Source organism: Emydura macquarii, unplaced genomic scaffold, assembly GCF_026122565.2.
Source record: "Emydura macquarii macquarii isolate MOO-44397 ecotype Brisbane River unplaced genomic scaffold, CSIRO-AGI_Emac_v2 contig_1146, whole genome shotgun sequence".
Taxonomy (NCBI): Eukaryota; Metazoa; Chordata; order Testudines; family Chelidae; genus Emydura; species Emydura macquarii.
This window is the reverse complement of record NW_027131283.1, coordinates 7022363-7048292: the sequence shown is the minus strand read 5'-3', so window position 1 is coordinate 7048292 and position 25930 is coordinate 7022363. Positions and strand designations below refer to the sequence as shown.

At 38.5% G+C, this 25930-nt stretch overlaps 1 protein-coding gene across 6 annotated transcripts; it reads left to right on the top strand.

Moving 5' to 3' along the window:
* The first annotated feature begins 1819 nt into the window (after nucleotides 1-1819).
* On the top strand, nucleotides 1820-23052 carry ZBTB24 (zinc finger and BTB domain containing 24). Of its 6 annotated transcripts, none has more exons than XM_067546578.1 (10): nucleotides 1820-2272; nucleotides 4005-4127; nucleotides 5618-6595; nucleotides 7071-7238; nucleotides 7438-7521; nucleotides 8732-8815; nucleotides 11277-11358; nucleotides 14943-15733; nucleotides 19173-19208; nucleotides 21799-22865. In XM_067546578.1, exons 3-9 carry the CDS (start codon nucleotides 5623-5625, stop codon nucleotides 19190-19192), a joined length of 2202 nt encoding a protein of 733 aa, XP_067402679.1. In that variant the 5' UTR covers nucleotides 1820-2272; nucleotides 4005-4127; nucleotides 5618-5622; the 3' UTR covers nucleotides 19193-19208; nucleotides 21799-22865. The 6 variants fall into 6 exon arrangements, 4 of the variants coding, with proteins under 4 accessions (XP_067402679.1, XP_067402678.1, XP_067402681.1 ...); XR_010919422.1 differs by lacking the exon at nucleotides 1820-2272 and having other exon boundaries at nucleotides 3434-4127; nucleotides 21799-21925; nucleotides 22809-23052; XM_067546577.1 differs by lacking the exon at nucleotides 1820-2272 and having other exon boundaries at nucleotides 3434-4127.
* Nucleotides 23053-25930: the final 2878 nt, after the last annotated feature.

Sequence of the window (25930 nt, the reverse complement as noted above, 5' to 3'; positions counted from 1 at the left end):
CCAGATGCTGGTGGTGAGTGGATCATTCAAGGATTGCCTGTTTTGTTTGTTCCCTCTGAAGCACCTGCACTGGCCACCGTCTGAAGACAGGATACTGGGGTAGATTGACAATGGTCTGACCCAGTATGGTCATTCTTCTGTTCAGCAAAAATTACAAAAGATTTTTGCCCTTGAGAAGGATGTAATATTAGATACTTGTGACCCATCTATGCCTAGGGTAGGCCACCTGAAAATGCCAGGGTCAGGGCAGGCTGCAAAAGGAGAGTACATTTGCCAAAAACCAATGGCTAACACAGAAGTTAGATTAGCCACCAGTCACAAACACTGCTCCTGACTCCTCACATTGGTTATGAAGAAGCCCTCAAAAGAAATACACAACCACCTTTATCGCATTTCCAATCTCTAGCTCCCAATCAGCAAGTAGGTTCAGTGAAGAGACAGGTAACTTAAAACCAAAATCTTCTCAAAATCCCCAAAGAGTCAGACACATTAACAGATCAATATTAGTTTGCATCCTACCCAAAAGATGATGCTGGCAGCCAATCCTAGGTTTATTATAAAAGGAAAGAAACAAGATGTTCAAAGCAATGACTTCCACCCCCACCTTCCCACACCTTAGCAGAATTGTGGAGTCTGCAGGCTTGTCCAGTTCTTCTGGAGTACCTCCAGTACCTAGATGGGTCTCAGAAGTAGAAATCAGAAATGAAGACAAAAAGCAGATGGGGCAGCTGTGTTTTCTATATTATTTTTTACATGAGATTTGCAATTCCTTTGTCCTGAACACAGCCGCACAGTACATGGCATGGAAAAGCCTCAGAGTCCTCCAGCCAAAAAGGCATGCACAATACTCCTATGTCCTGATCACTCATCAGGGGTAGCCCCTGGGTTCTTTCATTGGACTAGTTGTACAATTCAGTTCCCTGCATGAGCTGTCAGGCAAGTGAAGTGCTGCAGCCATCCTGTCTAGGGATGTCACCCACAAACACGGCACAAGTTTGAAATACAAGCATTCCATGCATATTTACAACTCATAATACAAAGCTGATACATACATATAAACGTGCTTATCTATCTTAGCAAATCATGACTTTACAATAGGTATCATATAAAATATGCCATGCAAGGTATTTACTGCAATTTAGGAAGACTGATATCAGTAATATTAGAAATGGTCATTCATATTCCACAGTGTCACAATACTATACTTCCCTTCTGCAATATTTGAGAATCAAGTTCTACACACAAGCAATAATATGTGAAAAAGCACTAAGGGCTGGAGTGAGAGGCAAAACAGATGCAAAAGGCAATCCCCATTGGTGGAACAATGGTAAAAGAAGGTTTGACACCAGGACAGGAAATCAGTCAGGCTGGAACATGATCCAACAGAAGAAACTTGCGCTATAAAAGTAAGTTGGAAAAGGTAGAACTAAAAATCACAGTAAGAACCATAGGAAGTACAATATTACAAAACAGATAGCCTTGCTAAAAATAATACCACCTATATACTTATAAATATTTAGGGTGAGTATTTGCTATTAAAATAACTACTCCCGGCCGCGGGGTAGGCGGGAGCGGTCGGCAGAGGTCTTCTGGGCGTGCCGCGAGAGCCCAGGCGGGTCTTGTCCCCCTCGGGCAGGAAGGTGTCGGCGGGGTTGCCCCTGGTCGGGTGTCGCGGGGTTGAGGGGCTAGAGAGCCGCCCGCCGGCGGGCGGAGGGTCTGGCCGCGCAGCTTGGACGGGGGCGAGAGGCGGGACTGGGGCTCCCTGCCTGGAGCAAAGTCGCTGCGCGGCGATGGCGGCGCTTGGGATCAGGCCCGGGGATTGTCTGAGCCTGACAGCCTGAGCCTCCCCGCACCCCCGGGGCGCCATTTCAGGCTGGGGGGAGCGACTTTAACGGTCTTTCGTCGGGCGCTTCCCAGGCGTCTGGAAACTCTAGTTTTTTTTGCAGATAACAACTCTGAAATGAGCTGCCAGGAGCTGTAGCTAATTCCTACATAAAGAAAGAAAATTAAATAAATATTAGACCTGCTCGCCTCTAATACCAATAACACGTTCTGACAGCTGGTGTCAGGTCACTTAGGGGGTGGCTGCTGGTTAGGTTTAAAATGTTAATGTGTCTTCTAGCTTTGTTACAAACTCTTGACTACAACAATTGAACCAAGGATAGAAAAATCTAGATTACTTTCTATTACGTAGGCTACTTACTTTTTGCAGTTCGCCAAATTTGGTGTAGATCATTTAACTTTTGGAAGCATCCTACTAGGGCAAGGCCCTGTGAGTTTATACTGCACCTCCCTGGGGCTATCGGGGGTGTTGCCATACTACAAATAATAGACTAGAAACTGATTTTAAACAGGAATGAAACTAACACTTGTCACTTTCACAGTATTGCTAACCCCAAATAATCAAAAATGAGTCAGGCTCACCAAGAATCATAAGATTGGCTTAAAAATCATGAGATTATGTACAAACAATAGATTTGGTGTTTTATTTGTCTTTTGCTTTTTGAGCCTTTAGGGTGCACTGGGGCCGCATTTTTAATCTTTCTCCACAGCCATAAGGGCTAGAAACTTACTTTTCCTTTAAGAATGAAGGCTGAAATCATCACATATCCACTTGACTCCAGGAGCTGGGCTTTAAGGAAAATAATAATTATCATGAGACTTATGACAAAAATTATTTGTGTTGGCAACAACAATTGAGAGTTACTTTCCAGAAGGCTCTTAAACACAACACTACAATGATTGAATTGCAGTGCTCACAGGAAAATACTTAATACCAAACACCAAGAAAATTCCACATTTTAAAGTTGAGAAAAAAATTGACTCTTCTGAGGTATATCAGGGCCATTGCAGGCCGCAAAGAAAAATAAACAGGCACAGGAGCTCTGGGCCTCTTTTTAAAAAAAAAAAAAAAAAAAGCTGGCGGGTCAAATCAATCCTGGTAAAACTTCTATTGTCCTCAGCTTCTCTGCTAATAGTTATCGCACATCTCCCTCTTTTCTGAATGCAATCTTGGCTCTGTGCTCAGCTGTATTTCTTCTGAATCCCCTGCCTTCTCTCTTCAACACCCCTTCCCCTTCCCCCAAGGGATTCCTGTCTAAAGGCTCATGTAAAGACTTCCAGATCCTTTTAATTTAATCATAGGCCCTTTATTATCTTAATCACCCTGCCTCTGTCTGTAAACAAAATACTGACTCCCTGTCCCAAGGCACAAGCTGGGAGTAGCAACCCATCTCTGCAGAACTCACATTCCGTGATCAGGTTGCCTGTGGTTACGACCTGAACCTAGATCAGACCTCCTGTACAAAACTCCAAGGGGCCTCAAATGGCACTCCTGCAGCACACACTCCAGCCCATATGCCTGGCCTCCATCAGGCTGTAATGTGGCAACCACAGCCCCTGCTTGCACTTTACATCATAACGCTTCAGACTGCTGCGCATACCCTGCTCCTCACAACTGCTTTATGGGGCAAGTGTCCCCCCTTCTATAGAGTGGTAAACGGAAGTGTGGAGAAATGCAGCTTGCACAGGATTAGGGCAAACCAAGACCAGAGCTGAGAGAAAAACGCAGGAATCCAGGTTCCCAGATCCCTGCATGACCATCTCATAGTGAAATCCTCTTGATAAACTACTAATTGTTTTAGAGAATGTTTGTTTTTTCCTTTTGGGTGGGAGTTGATATAAAAGTTTCCAAAAGTCTACTGTCCTAGTCTAAGACAGCCATTGAGCTCTGATCCTTGAATCTCCAGTGTGCTGTTTAGAGCTCATCTAGAGCCCTTTCTTGTTTGATTTTTAATTAGAGACCCAGGTAGATTTTTTGGCTCCATGGTAAATCCTGTAAATCCTGTACTTCAGATGTTCTCAAACTTTTTCACTGTCCCCTCTCATTTGCAAATCTGGAAAGGAACTTCTCCCATGTGCAATCATGCAAATCTACGAGACAGTTTGATTATATTGAAAAAGTAGTATTTGGATATTTTTATTTTATTTTTTATTATTTTTAGCTGTCCTAATACATCTTCACAGCTGTAAATGAAGAGAAACTAGCACCATGTAATTAGCCAGCTCTCTGCAGATCACCAGTGAATACTATACGGACACTTCTCTAATCATATTAGAGAGACAAGGTGGGTGAGGTAATATCTTTTATTGGACCAGCTTCTGTTGGTGAGAGAGACAAGCTTTCCAGCTACACAGAGCTCTTCAAGTCTGGGAAATATTCTCATAGTGTCACAGCTACATATAAGATTGAGCAGATTGACTATGTGCTAACTACTTGTGTTAAACTCTGTTTGATCTTGTATGTAGCTGTGACAGTATTGATTACCTTTCCCCCAGATCTGAAGAAGATCTCTGTGTAGCTGGAAAGCTTGTTTGTCTCACCAACAGACATTGGTCCAACTGAAGATGTCTCTCTAATATCCTGGGACGGATATGGCTACAACAACTCAGATCATATTTTGTATGTCTTCCCATTGTAAATAACCTTCCTAGAGTTGGTGTTTAAGAAAAAACAAATATTGTTAGGGTCTTGCAGCCAGAAAAGTAGTGATACCATTATGTGGCTGTGAATATATATAATACCTAAATACGTACAAGCATGTGCAGCTTCTACAAGTTAAAGTTGTTATGAGAACCATAAATTTGAATTCCTTGACTGCTGTTTAAATTTGTAACCTTATTTTGCATTTCTTATATGAAAGTTAACAATTTTTATGAATATCACAGGGAGCTAATACATATTATATATGGGCAAATTAAAGTTATTACTGTACAACATATAATTGTTGCATTGTTGCAAAATATAATTGTTGATCACTTTGTGCTTAAACGTGATATCTTATTTGTTCGCTATAAGTAGCTTCATTATTTTTGCATTTAATTTCATTCTTTTAGACTATCCTTGCAATACAGCATTTTACAAAAAACAAATATCACAAAGGTGCTACCACTGGCTTATCAGAACTGGTGTTCATATAGGGAAGAACCACAGTATAGAGAAGTCTGGCAGCTTCCAGCATCTTTTAGCACTTGTTAGGACTGTCTCTTTCACAATCACCTCTGGGCTAAAAAGAAGCAGGGAAAGGTTTGAAAGAGAATTTTGAATTTTTCAAAAGTTAGGAACATGTGAAACCATGCCCCTGTTGAAGTCCATAGGAGTTTTGCTAATGACTTCAATGGGCCAGGATTTCATCCTGGGTTCTAATAGAAGTCCCAGCATAATCCTACCTAAGGTATTTGTGAAAGCTAGTAACCTTTTTTTCCCTTCCACTGAAAAGAAGAGCATAAATTCAAAAGACATTAGTTTCAGATGAGGCAGCCATTTTGGGTATGGGATAGCACGCGGCACATTGGTACTAAATAAATAATAGCAATAATAATTTCCATCTCAGAAAGAAGTTCCCATAGCCATTCTTAAGTATTTAAAAACTTTGCTCTTTTTGAAGAGTGAAATTACATCAGTATTATTGACTTTTTACAAGATCAAAAACTTCAGTTTTGCTGCAGAAATTCCTTCGTTATGGAGCAAGCTGTAATATTTACTTTTTCAAAAATTTGTTTTCTTTTTTTTAATACTGTTACTCCTGTACGTAAATAACTCTTTTTCTGTTTGCAGTAAAAATGGCTGAAGCAAATGCTGACACTTCAGAGAAGCTTGTCGTTATCCACTCCAAGGCTCATAGAGATACAATTCTAGCTAATTTTGAGGAACAAAGGAAAAAGAATTTTCTTTGTGATATCACTTTAATAGTAGAGGATGTGCACTTTAGAGCTCACAAAGCATTACTTGCTGCCAGCAGTGAGTACTTTTCAATGATGTTTGTAGATGAGGGAGAGATAAGCCAGTCAATTTATGTGTTGGAGGGAATGGTCGTGGACACTTTTGGTGCGCTACTGGAATTTATCTACACAGGTTATCTCCATGCCAGTGAAAAAAGTATGGAACAAATCTTGGCAACTGCACAGCTCTTAAAAGTGAATGATTTAGTATGGGCACATGCAGATTATCAGACCAACTGTAGTTCAAATAATGTATTACCTGTCACATCTAATAGTGGTGCTTCAGTAGTTGTTTTTGCAAATGACAAGAAAAATGGAGATCCACCAAAGCGAAAACGAGGAAGACCAAGAAAAGTCAGGAATGCTCAAGAGGAAAAAAGTGGGACAACTTCTGTTGAAGATGTGCAGCTAAGAGAGAACAATTCAGTGCAAAATAAACAAAATTTTATGAAAAAAGAAGTTGCAGCGGAAGAAACAGTTGCCAACGAACAAGTTCCAGTAAGGAAAGAAGTGGAAGAAACTGAGCCAGCTTGTGGTTCAGAAGTTGTTGTAGATCTATCAGATGAGAAGGATGAGAATTATGATCCTAAATCTCAAGGAATACAGAGCAATCAGAGTCGTTATAGCAAACGTAGGATACGGAGATCCATCAAGCTAAAAGATTATAAACTTGTTGGTGATGAAGATGGAAAAGTATTGACAAAGAGAACTGATAGAAAAAGAAAACGCACAGGTTCCGAACCTCGTTGTAAAGAATGTGGCAAAGTGTTTAAATATAATCACTTTTTAGCTATTCATCAGAGAAGTCATACAGGTAGGCATAAAAGACTACTTTCTTTGGGTTAGGGTATGGTAACTTGCTACAATTGGTTTGCATTGTGATTATTTAAATGTTACTTTCTATCGTGGTATTGCTAGATACACACTAGATATGGGGGATTGCCAAGATATTGTTTCCACTGTTTTACTTTATTCTCACCTTCAGAGATTATAATCTTTGTAGTTGGCATACTTATTGCTATCTAGTTAATTAAGTTTTTCCCAGTACAAAATATGAAATTGGATATTGGCACTGCCTATGCAACAACACTTACAAAATGATTGATTTTGAGTGATTGCTATAAGGAAGCTTAGTTTTTTGGTCTGTATTAAACCTCCTGGTCTGCTGAAAACTCATTTTTAATGGTGTATTATACCCTAATGCATCTTGCTATCAATTTAGAATATTTACTTAGAAATTTCTTAGCAATAACTCTTTGCTATTTACAGTCTTGGTATTTTACTTTTAGGAGAGCGCCCTTTTAAATGCAGTGAATGTGGTAAAGGCTTTTCCCAGAAGCACTCTCTTCAGGTTCATGAACGGATGCATACTGGAGAGCGACCATATACCTGTACTGTCTGCAGTAAGGCTTTAACAACAAAACATTCTCTTTTGGAACACATGAGCCTACACACAGGTAAATAATCCAAAACAAATATAACCTAGTTACTCAGTATTCTCTCTTGTTAAAGTAAAGTTACAGAATAAGGTAGCTAACACTTACTTTAACTTTAGCTAACTCTAGAATAAGTCTAGAGTTATACAAGAATAGGTTTTTAGCTTAATTTTTGGAATGTAATTCTTTGTATTTATAGGGATATTAATTTTTATTACAGGACAGAAGGCTTTTACATGTGATCAGTGTGGAAAATATTTTAGCCAAAAGAGACAACTGAAGAGTCATTACCGAGTGCACACAGGTATAACAGGGCTGGTGGGGGAGGGTGGGTGTGTGGGCTGGCCTGGCTTCCTTCACCCCCAATCATGATCAGTTAGGCTGTGATCTGATCTTTTGCACCAGAGATGAGCTGAGAGTGGTATAAAAGTAGTACCACCACTGTCTGTTGTGGAGGTTGTGCCTTGTTCCACTACTCCTCTGGCTAAATGGCAGGCCTGCTGATAGGTGGGCAAAAGGGGCAATTACCCAGGGTCCTGGCGATCTTTTAAAAGGACCCAGGCTATGGATGGCGGGTGAAGCTTTCCCTCAGGGAGGCTAGCTCTCCGTCCCACCTCTTCCATCCATAGCCCCCTGCCCCCACTTGCCGCATCCCTTCCCCACTCAGCCTCCCCCCCCATCTCTCTTCCACACCGCCCCTTCCCTGCTTGGCCTCCCCGCTGCCACGTCAATCCTCCCTACTCAGCCCCCTCCCCCCCATCATCACTTGCGCACGTCCCTCCTCTCCTCCCTGCTCGCCCCTCCCCGCCACTGCTTGCTGCACCCTCCCCCTTCCCCGCTCAGCCCCCTGGCTGTCGCTTACCATTTGGGGAAGAGGGGGTGTGAAGGAGAGGAGGGGGACCGAGCAGGGGGAGGTGGGAGGGTCACAACTGCGAGTGGGGATGTGGCGGGGTCTGGGGTAGAGCAGGGTTGGAGTGTGGGCGGCGCTGCTGGCAGAAGAGGTGGGACGAGGAGCTAGCCTCCCAAAGCGGAAGCTTCACCCCCCACCCATGGTCGTAAACCTCACCCATCTCTTTCTCAGGGGGGCAGAGGCCAGTGACTATTCTGCCCTAGGGCCCGGAATTACTGTTGGTGGGCCTGCTGAATGGTATTGATAAACTTTCAAATGAGTCCCAACAAATTTTGTTCTAGAAAGATGGTGACTTGATTATAGGCATGTAAAGTGGAGAGGAACTAAGGAATCATAAAGTTCCAAAAGGAAGGTGGTAGATTCCTGATGGAGAGCAAGAGTTAACCAGTGTCTTTTCTTCAGTGATAGAATTAACTGGGGAAATGGAATAGAATAATGCTGCCATTTCTAGTGACGTACAGCAACAGAAATAACTAGTGAATTGTTGTTGTCTTTATATATTATATTAAAGTGGTTATTTTACAGGGAAGTGCTTTAACAAAGATCACTGAAGAAATACAGGGGATCACTTATGCACTGACCCTTTTTTTATTATTGCGACAAGGCCATTCATTGCCGGAATGTAACCAGTGTCATCGCAAATTCATGGATGCAGCTCAGTTAAAGAAACATCTAAGAACACACACAGGTAATATTACACATCATTTTTCTTGCAAGGAATGTAGCTAAAACAAACTTATTGGCTGTGATGGGTTCATACATCCATCCATGGTTGGCAGGGAGACAAGCTTCTATTGTGTGTGAAGTGATGTCCTGGCTCCTAATGAGGAGGTATATCCCCTAGGAATGGCAATAGATATTTGTAACGAGTGCAAAAGAGGGGCTGCTTTTTTCACCGAGGGAGACCTGCAGAAAGTGCTGGAAGGCTCTCCAGTGGTACAATGCTGGATGTGGACAGTATCAGGCTGATGGAGAGCCAGGTGGTGTTAGGAACCTTCTTACCTGATTCCTGCAACTCAAGAACAGAGAAGACTGCTCCCAGAGGTCTTAAGGGATGGATTATTTGTGAACCCCTGTGATCAGTAAAGAAGTTGTAATAAATTAGACCTCAAGAGGGGGAATGTAATTTGAAGCACATAGTATGTATCTTGCTTGGAGTGTCAGAGGGCAAGATGAGGCCTGAATGGCGAAATGTAAGGGTGAGGTAAACTAACACTACCATGTTGGCTAAGCATAAGCTTTCAAGAAAACAATTCATGTTGAAGGTCATGTTTGAAAGGTGACCTACAAAAGTTTCTATTAAAATCATTATAATTCTCTTGTAAGAAACCCAAAAGGGAAAAAGTATATACCATTATTCTAAAGTATTTCGTGCTCACTTGAACAAATTAGGTTCTATACTACCTCAACATCCTTCAAAATCTCATCTTTAGACTTCCTTCTTTCTCTACCAATAACATCACAAATAACATTGGGAATTAAAATAAAGATTAGAATGGAATGAATTTCAAACCCTTATGATACTTGTGACTTTTAGCAAGTTTTTCTCCCCCTTGAAATAACAGAAAAGTAATTTAAAATACAGTGCTAATTACACCTTAAGAGGATTCCAGTTTTTCCTTTTCAGGAATTTTACAAGTATGTTTTAAGTGTAGCAAAGCCTTTGTAATTCATCTTTGAACCTTTATTGTGAAGGTTAGATTTGCAAAATTTGCCATTAATTAAGTAAATTAATTTAAAATGATAGAAAAATGAAAACATATATAAATCTTTAGTTCTATATATAATACAACTTCTCATTGTTTGTCTTTGGCAGGGGAAAATTACTTATGTAAATAAGGATACTCCTAAACATTTGCTTTTTGCAATTCCCTAAGTACATGCAGTCTGTGTGTGATTGAGCCAATACTTGCTTTCTCATTTTTAGAAAAATGGATTATTTTCATATACCTGATTGTGCCCACTGCATTTTCTGTCTAGGACAGCATGGTGTGCTGATAGAGTAAGATTTGCTGGTAGCACTTCCATTGCTAGGGGCTGCTATAGCACTGTAAATATAGCAGGTGGATGAGTGTGTAGAGAGAAGTAAGAGAAAGAGGTATAGTGTCAGTGTTAAAAACAATGCATTTAAGAAATTCTAGTGTTGCTTCCAGAAACGGCAGGCGAGGCATCAGAAGTAGCAGCTAAGAGAGGTAAATTGATTTAGCCCTTCTCCAGAGGCAAAAAGAACAAGAAAAAATGGGTAACCCCTATTTTTTGTTGTTGAGGGCACTGTCCTGCTTTGACAACATTTTTGAAAACTTGTATACAGTGAAAGTTGGTGACACCAATCTTTATCTGGGTTGGGGTTTTTTAGGTTTTATAAGTTTGAAGTTTTTGAAAATTTGCTTCTTCTCAGTCTTCAGTTTACTCTGTTGTGCCTAGTGATGGGAACTTGGATCACTATGTGGTGATCCATATTTTACTACATGTCTAGAACTACAGAGAAATGTTGTTACTTTCCTTTCACTTTCTTTGCTTTTGTCAGTTTGTCTTGGTCTATGCAGCTTTTTATTATTGCATGTAATCCCTCTGGCTAGTTCCATGTAAGAAGAGTCATTCAGTACATAGTAAAATCCCAATTTGACAAACTCCTGTTAACTAAAGTTCCATTGTGTTCTCTGGAGATGGCACTGCTTCACTGTGGCCAAGGTGTGGTATGGTCAGCTGGAATGCAGCCTCTTGGAAAGCCATACTTCCACACACTGTAAGCATAAGAATCTAACTTGCTATATTCCTGAGTTGTTAAGCATGAATAACTTGCTTTTACACTTGTTAGTATGCACAGTGGTGATTTTTGAGAACTTAATGTACTTACGAGCAGGTAGATGTAATTATGTAATGTCATTACGCACCTACTGAATAGGGCATGGAATGAGACTCTGGAGCCCTGGGTTCTATTCCAGGCTCAGCCACCAACCTAGTGGGTGACCTTGAGCAAGTCAGTTCTCCGCTTTCCCTCAGTTTTCCCATCTGTAATATGTAGATAATGATACTTAAAGTGCTTTGAGATGTACTGATGAAAAGTGCTATATGAGAGCTAGTTGGAATGATTATTGATTATTACAGTAATTATTTCTGAATTTACATCAAACTATCTTTTTTTGCAGGTGAGAAGCCATTTACTTGTGAAATCTGTGGCAAGTCATTCACAGCAAAAAGTTCTCTTCAGACTCACATCAGAATCCACAGGTACCATAGTTTTGCTATTTATTTTTCAAAAGTATTTATTTAGGAAGTTTTAACATCCTTGTCATGTAAATGTCAGAGACAAAACAATCATTACAACAGTGAGCTTTTGTTTAGAGAAATACACAGTAATATAATCATCATCTCTCTCCATTTAACAGGGTGTTACCATGTTACAGAATGAGCATCTTTACACTACCCAAGACATGATTTTTATTAAATTGAGTGAATCTCTGATCTTCAACTTCTAATCCAGTAGATGTCATATATTGCTTATCCAATGACAATGAGTAACCATTCCTCCTTAGCTACACTTACTTTGTGTGTGGGTACTGATAGATTACTAAATGCTGTTTATAGCATGTATTTGTTTTTATTAACTTAATAACCCATTTTTATGCAGCATATTTGAATCTGTAAAATTCTGCAGATTTTAATGAAGAAATTCATCAAAGTAATGAGTCCTATATCGTATTTTCACAGTGGTCTTATACTTTGAAGTGTTAGTGGGTAGTATTATAATATCTAATCTAGGCATGCTGTAAGGCTGTCCTCCGACAGAGCATTTCCACTATAATTGATATGGTGATGGTAGCAGTAGTGAGGATGATGAGATATATATACATACCCCCCCAAGGAGGCCCTTTAACCAGAGAAGAATAGGAAAGTCTCTAAAGTACACTAGTAACCTTGTCATGTAGTTCTAATTTATCTGGGAAGCTTAGATTGATTCTACAGTAATCATTTCTACAGAAAACGCCAATAAATTAAAGCCAGTAATTTTTGGTTGCATTCTTTAGATTGGATGTTCTTTCTTTCCTAGTATTACAAGTAACACCTAAGATTCCTGTAGTTGAGAGATTAAGTCAGAGGGGAAAAATATTCAGTTTTACATGGTACATTTGTCAACATTCTGCATAAGAAATTTCACTACAGTCAGTTTTTCCTGTTGTATTTATAGATATCGCTACCTCTCTCAGCTAAAGAGGAGAAAAAAATTAAACAAAATGAGTGCATCTTCGTTTAAAAAGTCTCAGGTGTTGTTTATCACAGATCCTTTGTTAATTTGAGGTATCAACCCTTTGACTGAAATATATGCTATGTAACATGACATCAATCTGCTTTATTTTATTTCAGATTTTTCACTTTAAAATACAAATTTACTGGTTTAATTTTTAATAGTAAACATGCATCACTGTTCAAATGATGAGTGCACAATTTCTAATTTTGTATTTGATTACTGCATGGGTAAATGTTATGAAGGTTCAGAAACACTGTTTGTGGAAGAGGGTTTTTAGTGCTCATGAAATATGCCAGTTTAACAGTTAATTGGCTCTTAATTTTTTCATAAACTGTTTAGTATGAGTTTGTGGAAGTACAAGCTTCCTCTCGAGTTTCTCAGTAGCATGCCTTCATTTGAACCTAGAGAACTGAGAGGGTATTTCAGTTATCATGTCCTTGCTATCCAATTTAGCTACAAGGTTCAGTGTTACTGTTGCTGGCTTACAGTGCCAAAGGTTATGAGTTTGTTCCACTGTGGTAATTAAAAACACCCAACACAATGGGCCCTGAGCTCTAGCAATACAAATAATTATTTTTAAGGAGAGAAAAGTACTACTTAATTATCTCATAAGGGTGTTTTGAGGTTATATTCATGTTTGCAGTGTTTAAATACTATTGCAAAAAGCTCCATCGAAAAGCCTATAATAAGTCTTTAATATCAGAAAGCGCTAATAAGGGTCCCAGTGCCACTTCTGATGATTGGGGGGGTGGGATGGGGTGGGGAAAATGGGATGGGGGTTAAGCATGGACACCTGCAGGGACTGAAATGAGATCACCTGTCTATTTCACATAAGCAACTGAACAGCAGTCAGAGTAATGCATTTTGGTTTTTGGTGTCATGAGCTGTATTCTAAACAGTGATGTATAAAGCTCTGTATCCCATTGCCAAGGTCCTGAACCTCCAGTGCCATGAACACAGGTTTTAATATAATCCTGCCAAATTATTCTATCAGAGACTGCTGTGTGAAAGTTTAAAATGAAATTTGCTATTTTCCACTTTTCTTGCGTTAAAGCTAGTCAAATTCCTTTGAAAACCTTGAGCACATTCAGTACTAAACAAATGGCAACATCAAGAAATTTCTACTATAGGCTTCTCTATGAGAGCAAAACTAAGTTATCAAAATCATAAAATAGTTATTGCAGCTGTGTAACGACCATTTTCCTGCATGGCTTCTATTGATACAGTTTCCTTAAATTAACCCCTGTACAAGTCTTTAGCAGAGTTTCTGAACATAATACCTGTTTATGTAGAAATGCAAACTACAGCTACATTTGTCCATAAGTGTTTGAAATAGATTTCAAGTACATTGACAGGCCCTAGTATAGATAATGCCTTGTTGTAATCTTATGGTATTCAGATATTAGTGATAGTTTTGGCATAAAAACCTAAAAAGAGAAATATTTAGGATTTACTGTGTACAGTCTGGCCAATTTATTCATGATATGGAAGTGTAAATATTTCATGTTCTTTACAATAATGTCAAATGTGTGTTAAAATATGCATTGTTTACATATAATTCTGCATAACATTTTTAAGCAAAAAATGCAATAAATTGTGTGGAAAATTAAGCAGAGCTGGGGGAAGGCTTATTATGTATAGACTGGGGTGATAAACTGTTTTAGACTAATTTTTGTAGCAATATCTTATCTGCTTTCCTCTGTTTAAGAAAAAAAGAGGAATTGTTAAACCCTGTTTACATCATAAATTTCAACATTGACACTACCTTGATATTTTTTTTAAAGATAAAAGTACACAGCACTAACAAAATATGTCACTTGGCTTGCAGTCATATGGCTGTGAGGTATTACATAAAGGAATCTCTTAAAAATTGAAACCATAAGAATGACCATACTGGATCAGATAAATGGTCCATCTAGCCCAGTATCCTGTCTTCCGACAGTGGCCAATGCCAGTTGCTTCAGAGGGAATGAATAGAACAGGTACTCATCAAGTGATCCATCCCATCAGCCATTCCCAGCTTCTGATAGGCTATTATGAGGCACACAGGTTTTGCTGGTTTTGTTATTACTATCTTTTTCTTCCTAGGCCATGTGTAACTGGAAATTAGGCTTTAGATATTTGTTTCATCTAACACTAAAAATGGTTGAAGTGACAAAATAAATGCAAGTTAAAATTAATCCTTAAAATGATTGGTGCTAGTAATTTTTATGTCCTCTTCTTTCTCACCCACCCCCACACTTTTATCAAACCTGGGCTTCATAGAACTGAAAACCTCAGTATTTCTGTATGAAGGCAGTCCTGTTGTTAACTCTTGAATATGAACAAATTAGTGGAAACTTTGTCACACTATTGTGCAATTCTTAAAAGTAGAAATCTAGAAAATACAGCATTGAATATTTTTCTTATATGACTTCCTGTAAGCCCTACTATAGTATAGCAGAAATTAATAGTAGTCGTAGTAGTGGTATATTTATTATTTGAGTCATTTGCCAGGTAATACCTTGCAGAAAGCAGTACTTTCAGAATTAGTATTTCTGATTAAGTAAAATATTTTCTCTTACAGAGGGGAGAAGCCATATTCTTGTGGTATATGTGGAAAATGTTTCTCGGATTCCAGTGCCAAGAGGAGACACTGTATTTTACATACAGGCAAAAAGCCTTTCTCCTGCCCAGAGTGTAATTTGCAGTTTGCACGCTTGGACAATTTGAAGTCTCATTTGAAAATTCACAGCAAAGAAAAGCAATTGCAAGAATCCAGCAGTGCTCCTAACAGCAGCAATAGCTCAGAAGAGGTCAGAAATATTCTTCAGTTGCAGCAATATCAACTTTCCACCTCTGGAGGACAAGAGATTCAATTGCTGGTCACAGATTCAGTACATAACATAAACTTTATGCCTGGTCATAATCAAGGTATTAGTATTGTTACAGCTGAGAACTCCCAAAATATGACAACAGGCCAGGCTGCTAATCTTACGCTACTCACTCAGCCACCACAACAGCTGCAGAACTTGCTTCTTGCAGCCCAGCAGGAACAAGTAGAACAAATCCAAAGTATCAATATGATGGAGAACCAAATAGAGACTGCACAATCTGAGCAAATGCATGTTATCACTCTTTCGAAAGAAGCACTGGCCCATCTGCATGCCCATCAGGGGCAAACTGAAGAACTTCATCTAGCAGCAGGAGCTCAGCATGTGCAGCTGGCCCAAGAACCTAGTCGCCAGTCTCATACTAGCCAAGATGCAGTCCAGCCCCATCAAATTAGTGAAGAACAGAACCAAAATGTACACATTTCTGAATCACATCCGCAATCTTTGTCAGTAAACCAGCCAGCTCGTGAGCATCAGATTCAAGGTCAGGCTTTTTGAAATACAAGTTAGCATTGCTCCCTTTTTAAATACTTGTTTGCCTTCAGGGAACTGGGTTTAAAGTGTGCTTTTCATTCAGGCAATGATCTACGCATATCACGTTTCATTTGCTGCAGCAGTCTATCTATTTGAAGTTGCATTTCTTGGTGATCTTGATGGATGGTGTTGTTTCCTTTATTTTAATCAATTTATTTTTAGGGTTTTATTACTCTAGATATCTGCTGATCAACAAATATGGCTTCTTTGCAAGGGGTCAAAATGACTATTACCTGAACTTTAAATGTCAAGGTAACCAGTATTTTTTCATAAAGTTGACACCATATGTCTTATATTTAATGAGCTTTGTCTCTCTAGGTAAATATATTATTTCCAGTGTTACCATTCACTTAAGTGCATTTTAATTCATTGAATACCAAATTTGCTCATGCTTTTGATTGAAATTGATGCAATCATTGACTGGCTCTGGTTCACTATTTCTTTTTACTGTGTTGTACAATTCCCACTCCCCAAACAAATGTTTAAATCAGTGCACTTAATGGAGAGGCAATGAGATGTAGTGGTTAGAGTAGAGTACTGAAAAGCCTGAATGCTATTCTTGGCTCTGCCACTGGCTTGTGTGACCTTGGGCAAGTCACTTAACCTCTCAGTGCCTTAGTTTCCTCATCCACAAAATGGGGATAACATTTAACCACCACTGCAAAGCACTTTGAATATCTTCTGACGTAAGGCGCTATAGATGTGCAAAGTGTGTGGGTTGGTTTTTTTTCCTGTCAAGACTCTTAGTTTAGGAGCCAGTTTATAATTTAAAATCATTATTTTTATATTTTGAGATCAGAATGTAACATTACTTTTAATAAAAGGTAACATTTGTTCTTTGTTGTGACTGAAACAATGAATAAAATCACTCCAGAACTTGAGCTACGAAAATGGCACATCTCTTAATAGATTTTAAAAGTAGTGTCTTTTTTTTTACTACATTAGATCTGTGAAGTTTACATTACTAATGCCTGACTTCTAGTGGAGAAGAGCTGAAATAGTATTGAAAAGACCTCCCAGAAAGAAAAGCTAGGGAAGAGCATGTGCTCTACAGCTTGGGATTCAGCTGTTACTTAATGCACTGATATGTAAAAATCCTGATGAAATGTCAGATGGTCAGCTACAGCAACTAAGATTTCAAGGTTGATTTCAAAGTGTCACCTGTGATGTCAGTAGGTATCTCATTGTATTTCTAGTTTTAAACATGACAAAAGCCAACTTCTATCCTTAATATTTACATTGGATTTTTTTTAAAAGGAAGTGTCCTGTGTAACTGGCTTTCTGCACCATTGTTATGAATTCTCATTTCTGGGTGTTCGTCGTCTTACAAAAGCATTCAGCTGACTACTGAGAATATGCTACTGTAATTTAGATAAGTATCAGTTTTTCCAAGGAGTTGTACCAACTTTTATGTAAGTTGATGTGAGGAAGGGAGGAAATGGGTTGGAGTGCGATTTAATTCTAAAAATGACTTAGCTATTTAACCTCCAACTGTAAAACTGCTATTGTGTTTAACATGATTCATTACCTAAATTCCCTCCCAAAATAGAGAAATACTGTCTATATATGTAACCTAGAAAGCCATTAACAAAGAAGAAATAGAATATATTGTAACTGTAATCCAGAAGTAAAGATTTTGATGCTGCAAGAACCTAAAGAAAAATAAAATTAAACTACCTATTTTGTCTGGGAAATTATTATTAAACATTTAAACAATCTTTACATAGTAAAATAGTTATTCTGCTTGTAATGCCATTGCAAAATAAAATGTGGTTTAGTCTTAAATACTGTAGCATATATAAAATACTACCTTGTGTCAAGTTTTCACTTCACAATTGTATCGTGCTTACCCTTAAAGAAATGTTTAGCAACTTTTATAACCCACATTTCTTGTTTATTTGGGATTGAGACATGCTTATGTACATTTCTGAATGTTTTGTGGAGCAAACTGGTCATAGCTTTCTTAGGTTAAATTCTAGAAGATTGTATAATGAAAAATCTCTGGTTATTCAAGTTCAAGAAAGAGCATATATATTGTAGTGTTAATCTTTAAATCAGTGCCTAAAAAGTCACTAATGTGATAGCACAGTTTTGTAGTGGTTACTAGATATTACTCCCATAAGAAGAGGGTTTCATTGTTGTTGCATACATCTCAGTAATTTGTAAAACTAAGAACTGAGCAGGCTATGAAAAGACCACCATCTGTGGATAGCAGGAGAATGTCCCACTAATTTTGCACTCTTTTGCTTTAAAAAATTGCTCAGTCTTTTTTTTTGCTTGTTCCTGAGAATGGGAAACTGTTTTTCTCATTTCCTTTAATATTACCTCTCTCTTTACCACTAACTTTTTAAAAGTAATTTACATCCGGGAAAGAAATGTGTGCAACTTAGTGCATGTGCACCTGAATATTTGAAATCTCTTTTAAAATAATGCCTAATTCTTTTGACTCTTGGGCCTCAAAGAAGCCGCTTCAGCTCTCAGTTTAGAATGATTCCCAGGTTGTACCTGGTTAATGCATCAGGTAGTGTGGTCAAAAACAAATTTCTCCAAATATATCTGCTGTCAAACATACTTTTTATATAACAACTACCTCACATAGAGTTCAGTCTTGGTAAGCAGTGAGATGGAATCACCGTGTTAAGATGAGATTTTGGTTTTGGATGTTGTCCGCATTTAAAGGGACACTACCAGATTCTATATATTTTTAAAATGTCCTTACTTGTGATTGCAAGTTTGAAGCCTTTCATCAAGAATGAATCATATCCAGTTCGAACATAGCTGGCAGTAGAAGGTGTCTGTTGCTATTACTCCATTTGTAAAGTAACTAGCACTTTTGAATGCTATATAAGGAATGCTATACAAAGGAACAGATTGCCAAGGGAAATAATTCTTTGCATATGTAGATTTTTATGCTAGTAAACAATTCAGACCTGTAAGTTACTATGAATAGTCTTGCAAGACAATGAATGCCAGGTAAGCCATCTTCCATTTCTTAAATGCATCATTGAAATGTATTGAACTGAATTTGTTCAGTCATCCTGATTTAACATTGCTATTGGCAAGGTGTTGAAATGAATTGTACTGTATATAATTTTAAAATGATGTGAGTCTGAAAGATGCTTTACAAAACCAAATTCTATATTTTGCTTATAACATAGAGGGGGTGAATATCTATTTATTTTTAAGAAAAAAAGCTTGTTTATAAGACTGTTAGAATAATGGCAATCTAGAGTTGTTGAAAGTTTGGTAATGTACAGATGATGTTGGATTAATTTGTAACCCTTTCTCTAACTGTGATTTTTTTATTTTAAATTAAAAAGGGGGGAAAAAGCCATTGTCTGTAACTATAATTCCTTCCTCTAATGCAGTTATCTATCCTGAAATTACAGGAGGACCCTCAACATTTTAGAAGTCTCCAGTAAAAGGTAGAGATGGATCTGTTTCTAAAATAATGTGGTATATAATAGAAAAAGTTAGACTGTGTAGAGTTGCACTGTGCAATTTTATATACTGTATTAATAATATTGCAATATTTAAGTATAAATGAGGACAGGCGACAGCATCAGCCATACTCATCAAGCCTTAGCCTTGCTTGGCACCTTCTAAATTTCTCATGCAGATGCCCAGTACATACCTTTGTGCTTTGTGATACACAGCAGTTCAGAGGATTTGCCACAACAAGACTTTTCATTTTTGGTTACATTCTCATAATCCTGAACCCGAAGTGGAGGTACCATGGTGTAAATGGAGGGGTCATGCGGACACTATACTTCAACTGGGTGTCTTGATTACCCAAGAGCACAATCCAGCGCCCACTGTAATCAAGGGAATGACTCTCACTTAGAGCTAGAGTAAGCCTGGGTACTCAAGAGAAACTGTTTTGACAGCTTCATGCATGCTCTGAACATACCTTGGTAAGCTATATACTAGTGGTGATTACACAACTTCCCCATAGGCACCTTCAGAGCACAAAACACAACACAAATTCCTGCTACAGCAATGCACCTGCAGTTTGGGCCTGAACCAAAGCCCCATGAAGTCAATGGGCTTTGGATCAGTCCCTCTGACCAATGCAACTTCCCAAGCTCCGTCTGTAGTTTCTGAAGACAGATTTGTTAGACTAAGTTTTCAGAAAGCTGCACCAGTTAGTGAACATTCAAAATAGAGACTTGTGTAATCTAAACAAAAGCACAATTATCAAAGATGTGTAAATTTAGTTTTTAAATGAATACACAGTGAACTAAAGATAACCTCAACCTATATATTTCACTGGACAAAATAAGAGGGTAGCATTTTAAAAGGCCCAACTAAAACTAATATGCCCACAAAGGCCTTTTCCCAAATTGGGACTTTCTATGGCAATCCTGATATGAAATATTTAGGAATACTGATTCTCAGTAATATTCAAGATACCCCTAAGTTAAATATAGAAACAGTTATTACCCCAGTTTGTGGGCTAAAGTTAACACACTGAAAATGAACGCCTTTCCCAGAATTTTGTATGGCCTTGCGGGGGGTCGTCTCCCTATTTCTATTTCTCAAATTTATTTTAAGAAATTATATATTTTTCAGAATGTTCCTTTTGGGTGCAAGGAAGAAATCTAGACTGACTGTGAACAAATTACGTTCCCCCTTATTTCTGGGATGATTTTGTTTTCCCTTATTTCCTTCTCCTTTTTGTTAAACAGGCATCTTTGTGGGGCTGTTAGATATGACTGCACAGACCCCATCTTGGATACAGATTGAATGAGAATTGGTATACCCTCTCCCCCTTTTAGGCACTGTGATTGAATTATAGATTTGATGGCTCCAGAGCTCCCGCACTAAGAGCTGTAAGGCTGGCTTGGTCAAATTTGGCTAGAAAGCTCTGCTTCCAGGTAGAGGCAGCCTATGAAGCACTCCTCTCGTTAGAATTGGTGGCAAAACATGGATGTGGAGGGATTGGACAGAGAGAGGAATTATGACTGCGTTGCACCTCATTGACAATGATAAACCATTTGTAGATCTTCAGCTGCAGTTTGGCTTGCTCTGCACCAGAGCATGGAAATATCTCCTGTTAAAGCATTTACTTACAAATGTATTTGGACTGGATGCATTGGGAGCTCCAGAGCTTCTGTTATTTCAGAGGAAACTTGCTGGATTTACTTGACCAGTGTACCATGTTATGATTTTCTGGCCCAAAATACTCTGCTAAAGATTGATAATTTGACAGTTGCTTGAAATAGAGATTTGAATACACAGCTATCTTCAACCCATTGGAATACAATTATATCTAATGTTAAAGCAACTACAGGCCTGAGACTGGCTTATTCACGAAAAGATTTTTTTTTAATATATGAGTCCCCACGTAGGCTTAATGGTAATGAGCCTCATAAATGCTGACTGCTGTTGGAAATGTAACTCCCTTGGTGCTACATTAGCTCATATGTTTTGGGAATGCCCTTGTATCAAGAATTTCTGACATGAGGTGGATCAAAGGAGGACTTTGATATTGGATTCTAAATTAGTGCCCTCCTTAAGTTTCATTCTTGGATATATTCTGGATATCTGGAGGTTACCTGGTAACAAGACAGTGTGGTTCCAATGTGCAGCTTTGGTTGATAAAAGTGAATCCTGCAGAAATGGAAAAGCTGATCCCCACCAAATATTGATAGTGGCTTAGTGATATGGCAGACCTCACAGCTAACAAATGACTGGCATGCTGCAGAAAGGGAATACCCAAAAAATGAAAAGCAATTTGAGCTGAATTTTTAGAGGTCTATGATTAATATAGACCCTGAAGATAGATATGTTGCTCCTCCTTCCTTTATCCTAACCCTTTTAATTTACTTTGTATATTATTATGAATCTGGTATTTTGGTATATTTGTTATATTATAAAAAGGCCCAGTTGGCTTCATCCTCTGTATCACAGTTATGTATTACTCTCTGGCACACTAAAATGTATAGGACTATGTGATACTATATAGATCGTTGTTTTTCATATTTGACTCATTTTGTTTTACTTCTATTTTAGAATTTACCTGAAGCTGTCACAGAACTTCCAGTGAACCACAAAAATAAGGCAGTCTTGCCACCTAGATTCAACATATCACACTCTCCAGGGGCCTTGGCTGCGTAGTCATGCCTGCATGAGGAAAAAGGTATATTTTTAAACGTGTTAAAATCCTAGTATAGACAAGGTAGTTAGCTGGCCCAGATAAAAGGCTTACCCTACTAACCTCAACTGGTTAACACATGTTAAAATTGCAACTGCCATGTCTATACTAGGATTTAACACATTTGTTAACACGTTAAAGATTCACCTTTTCTCTTAGTTACGACAAGACTTATGTTCCATCACATTATGGGAAGCTGCGTTGGCACACTAAAATAAACATTATACAGCGAAAATGTATGTCTACATGAAGACAGGAACCAAAGATTAACTTATTGCTTGACTTATAAAAAGTGACAATTTACAGTTGCAAAACTAAACTGCTGTAAAAGTAGGTTTAAACCAATGTAAGTGTCCACCCATTTAACCACATTGGTTTAACATCACACTTTCAGTGAGTGTGCAACTTTGGTGTAGGTCCACTTCTGAGAAAAATGGCCATAATCTTCTACTAAAGCAAACCTCTCCACAGTTGCCAGTCAAGGCAACAAACCTCATGATCAACTTGGACTACTGATACTGATTTTCAACAGCGCTCAGAACATTGTGCAAGTTCTAGAAGCCTGAAGGAAAACTAAAGCCGTGCCAATATTTAAAAAGGGTAAATGCGGGATGATGCAGATAATTATAGGCTTGACATTAATCTGCGGCAAAATAATGGAATGGTGATATGGAACTCAAAGAATTAAAGGAAGGTAACATAATAAAACCAATTATCACTACCTACCCTTCCCTTGGCGCACTGCTTGTTCAACACCAGTGTCTAAGTTGCTTGTACAACCTTTTATGCCCTCTAAATCTTCCTCTCAGGCTGCTTGACTATAAATATCAGGTGGATCCTGATTGCTTTTCTTAACTTTATTTCAAAGGTCCTGCAGATCTCTTCAGAACCCACTGACTGACTGTATCAGACTTCTGGATTTGAAAAACTAATAAATTTTTATTTAACCAGATAAAAGAGTTGCATTCAGTAACCCTTCTTCTTACTTCACTAAGGTTATCTTATAAAGTGTTATCTTATAAAAGCCCAGCAGTGCTTCCCTTCCTAACTCCCCAACTGCTTCTTTGAACCTGCTGCTCCTTTCCTCAGAAGCCAACCTGAGAATACTTCGAATTCAGATGCCTCAAAGTTCCAAATGAGCAGTCTGGGTGGCGCTTCCATCCTGTTGTCCAAGCATCTGTCTCCATGCACCCAGCAGCATATTTCTTTTGGTATTTGTACCACAGCGTACCCCATCATACAATTTTGCTTAATAGTTATCCTGTAACAACATCTCATATCAAATAACTACAAGTTAACATACGCCCTTCTCCATATCAATCAACATGGTTTTATGGAACATAGATCTAATTTTAGGAGATTACAAATTTGTTAAAGGTAATGTCAATGTCTTTAAGGCATTTAACTTGCTACTGCACAACATTTTTATTAAAAATTAGACTGACACAAAATCAACATGACACGTGTTAAATGGATTAAAAACTGGCTAAATAATAGGTTTCACTATAATTATAAATGGGGAATTATCACTGAGCCAATGTGTTTCTAGTGAGGTCCTGCAAAGTTTGGTTCGTGGCCCTTTGCTATTTAACATTTTCATCAGTGACCGGGGGGAGGGGGAAGCAATTACTGCAAGTTTGTAGTTGACACTGGTGGTGTGGTAAATAATGAAGAGGGCAGGTCACTAATATAGAGTGATCAGGATTGTTTGGTAAACTGGGCACAAGCAAGTATACATTTTAATACAGTTAAATGTAAGTGTATACTTCTAGGAGCAAAGAAGATAGGGCCATACTTACAGGATGGGGGATTATCTTGGGAAGCAGTGTGCCTGAAAAGCACTAGGAGGTCATAATGGATAATTAGCTGAATTACGAGCTCTCAGTGCAATGATGTGGCCAGAAGGGATAATACAATGTTTGGATGGATAAAGAAGGAAATGTTGACTAGGGAGGTTATTTTACCTCTGTATTTGGCATTGATGTAGCTGCTGCCGGAATATTGTGTCTAGTTCCGGTGTCCACAATTCAAGAAGAAAATTGATAAATCGGAGAGGTTTTGAAAAAGAGCCATGAGAATGATTAAAGGATTGGAGAGCATGCATTATAGTAAAATATTCCATCTCAATCTGCTTATCTTAACTAAGAGAAGGTTAGGGGGTATTTTGTTCATAATATACAAGTATGGGGAACAGAAATTTGATAATAAAGGGATCTTCAGCCTAACAGACAAAGGTATAACAAGATCTAATGGCTGGAAGGTGAAGCTAGACAAATCCTCACTAGAAATGAGGTGCAAGTTTTTAACAATGGGGGCAATTAACCACTGGAAAATTTGCCAAGGATTGCGGTGAATTCTCCATCACTGGAAATCTTTAAATTGAGATTGGATGTTTTTCTGAAAGATATGTTGCAGTTCCAACTGGAATTAATTCAGGGAAGTTCAACAGCCTCTACTATACAGGAGGTCAGACTAGATGATCACAGTGGTCCCTTCTGGCCTTATATTAATATATGAGCTGGACCTTGTGGCAGCCTTTGAAACTAACAAAATCAGCATGTATACATGACCTTGATTATTACAATTAGCAGAATATCCGCACATGGTAACATTTACTCACTGTGCCATACGCTGAGTGGTCAAGGAAATTTGAGGACTCGTTATTTGGCAGTCCTCTTGTAATTTGTGAATTATCTTCCTCCTTTCTAACTGACTCATCCATCAGGAGGTACAGTTTATAACTATCAACCTGGCCAGCCTGAGGTTTTATTATACCACAGCTATGTAATGTTTGAACACTTAATCTATTTAGATGTACTATTCAGAGAGAATATGCATTACTGTTAAGAAATACATGAATGTGGGTTTAAGAGAGCTGAACGATAGAGGCAAATTTTTTGCATATGTGATTAAAAGGTAGCTCAGTTTGGGTTGCACCTTTTAAATTATATTGGAGCTACAATACCAGTACTATATAACATTACTATGTTTAAATAATTTGTAACAACATTGTTTTATTTCAATATTAAAATTCAGAAACAACATCCTCAAAGCCTACCATTTTATTCAAGCAAATAAATACTTAATGCTCTGGACAGGTCTACACTACAAAGTTTTATCAGTATAATTATGTCAGGCAGGGGTGTTTTAAAAAAAAATCCACAACCTACACAGCCCAGCTAACATAGTTGTGCCAGCAAAACCAAGGCAACAATGCTGACAGTACTTCTGTTGGCATAGCTAATGTCATTTGGGGAGATGGTACTATTCCAACAGAAACATGCATTCTGTTGGCATATGCAGCATCTACACTAGGAAGATGTGCTGGTATCGCTATACTGGTAAATCATACATAGTGCAGACAAGGCGTCAAACAGAACTTTACAGCTTCAATATCTAGTATAAATATTAACTAATGAATTCTCCCACCATTCCTATCAAAGTCTCACTAAGACTGGCTGTCTAGATATTGTTCCCAGGAGTCTTCCAATGCAAGGGGATGCCACTTCCTCAGTGGCTGGTAGGGGAACCCAGGCCTGTCCACTACTATGCATCCAGCCCAGGACCCATTCAATCAGCAGCCAAGCCAATCTGTCCTAAAACCCTACTTCTTTTTCCTTGGGCTGCTTCCTATTCCACCTCTATCAAGCTTCTTTCTCCACCACCCCTCTGGTAAACCCTTCCTTCAGGATCAGAATCCCAGAACTACTTCTTTCCTTTCCTCCTTTTCCTGCTCTAAGCCCAGAGAATGACTGCAGACATCCATGCTATAACTTCCTTCTACCCTTACTTCCGGACCTTCTGCCAGCACTGTCTGCTCCTTCCCAGTTGGGCTCAGTCTTCAATCAGTGCTTGCTTCTCAAGCCTAACTCCCCTCAGGTGTGGCCTATCAGATTACCTAGCCCCTTTGAAGCACATTAACCCTTTCCAGGCCAGTGTGGGGTGAACACACTATCACAGAGACACTTGTATACCATGATAATAGGAGTT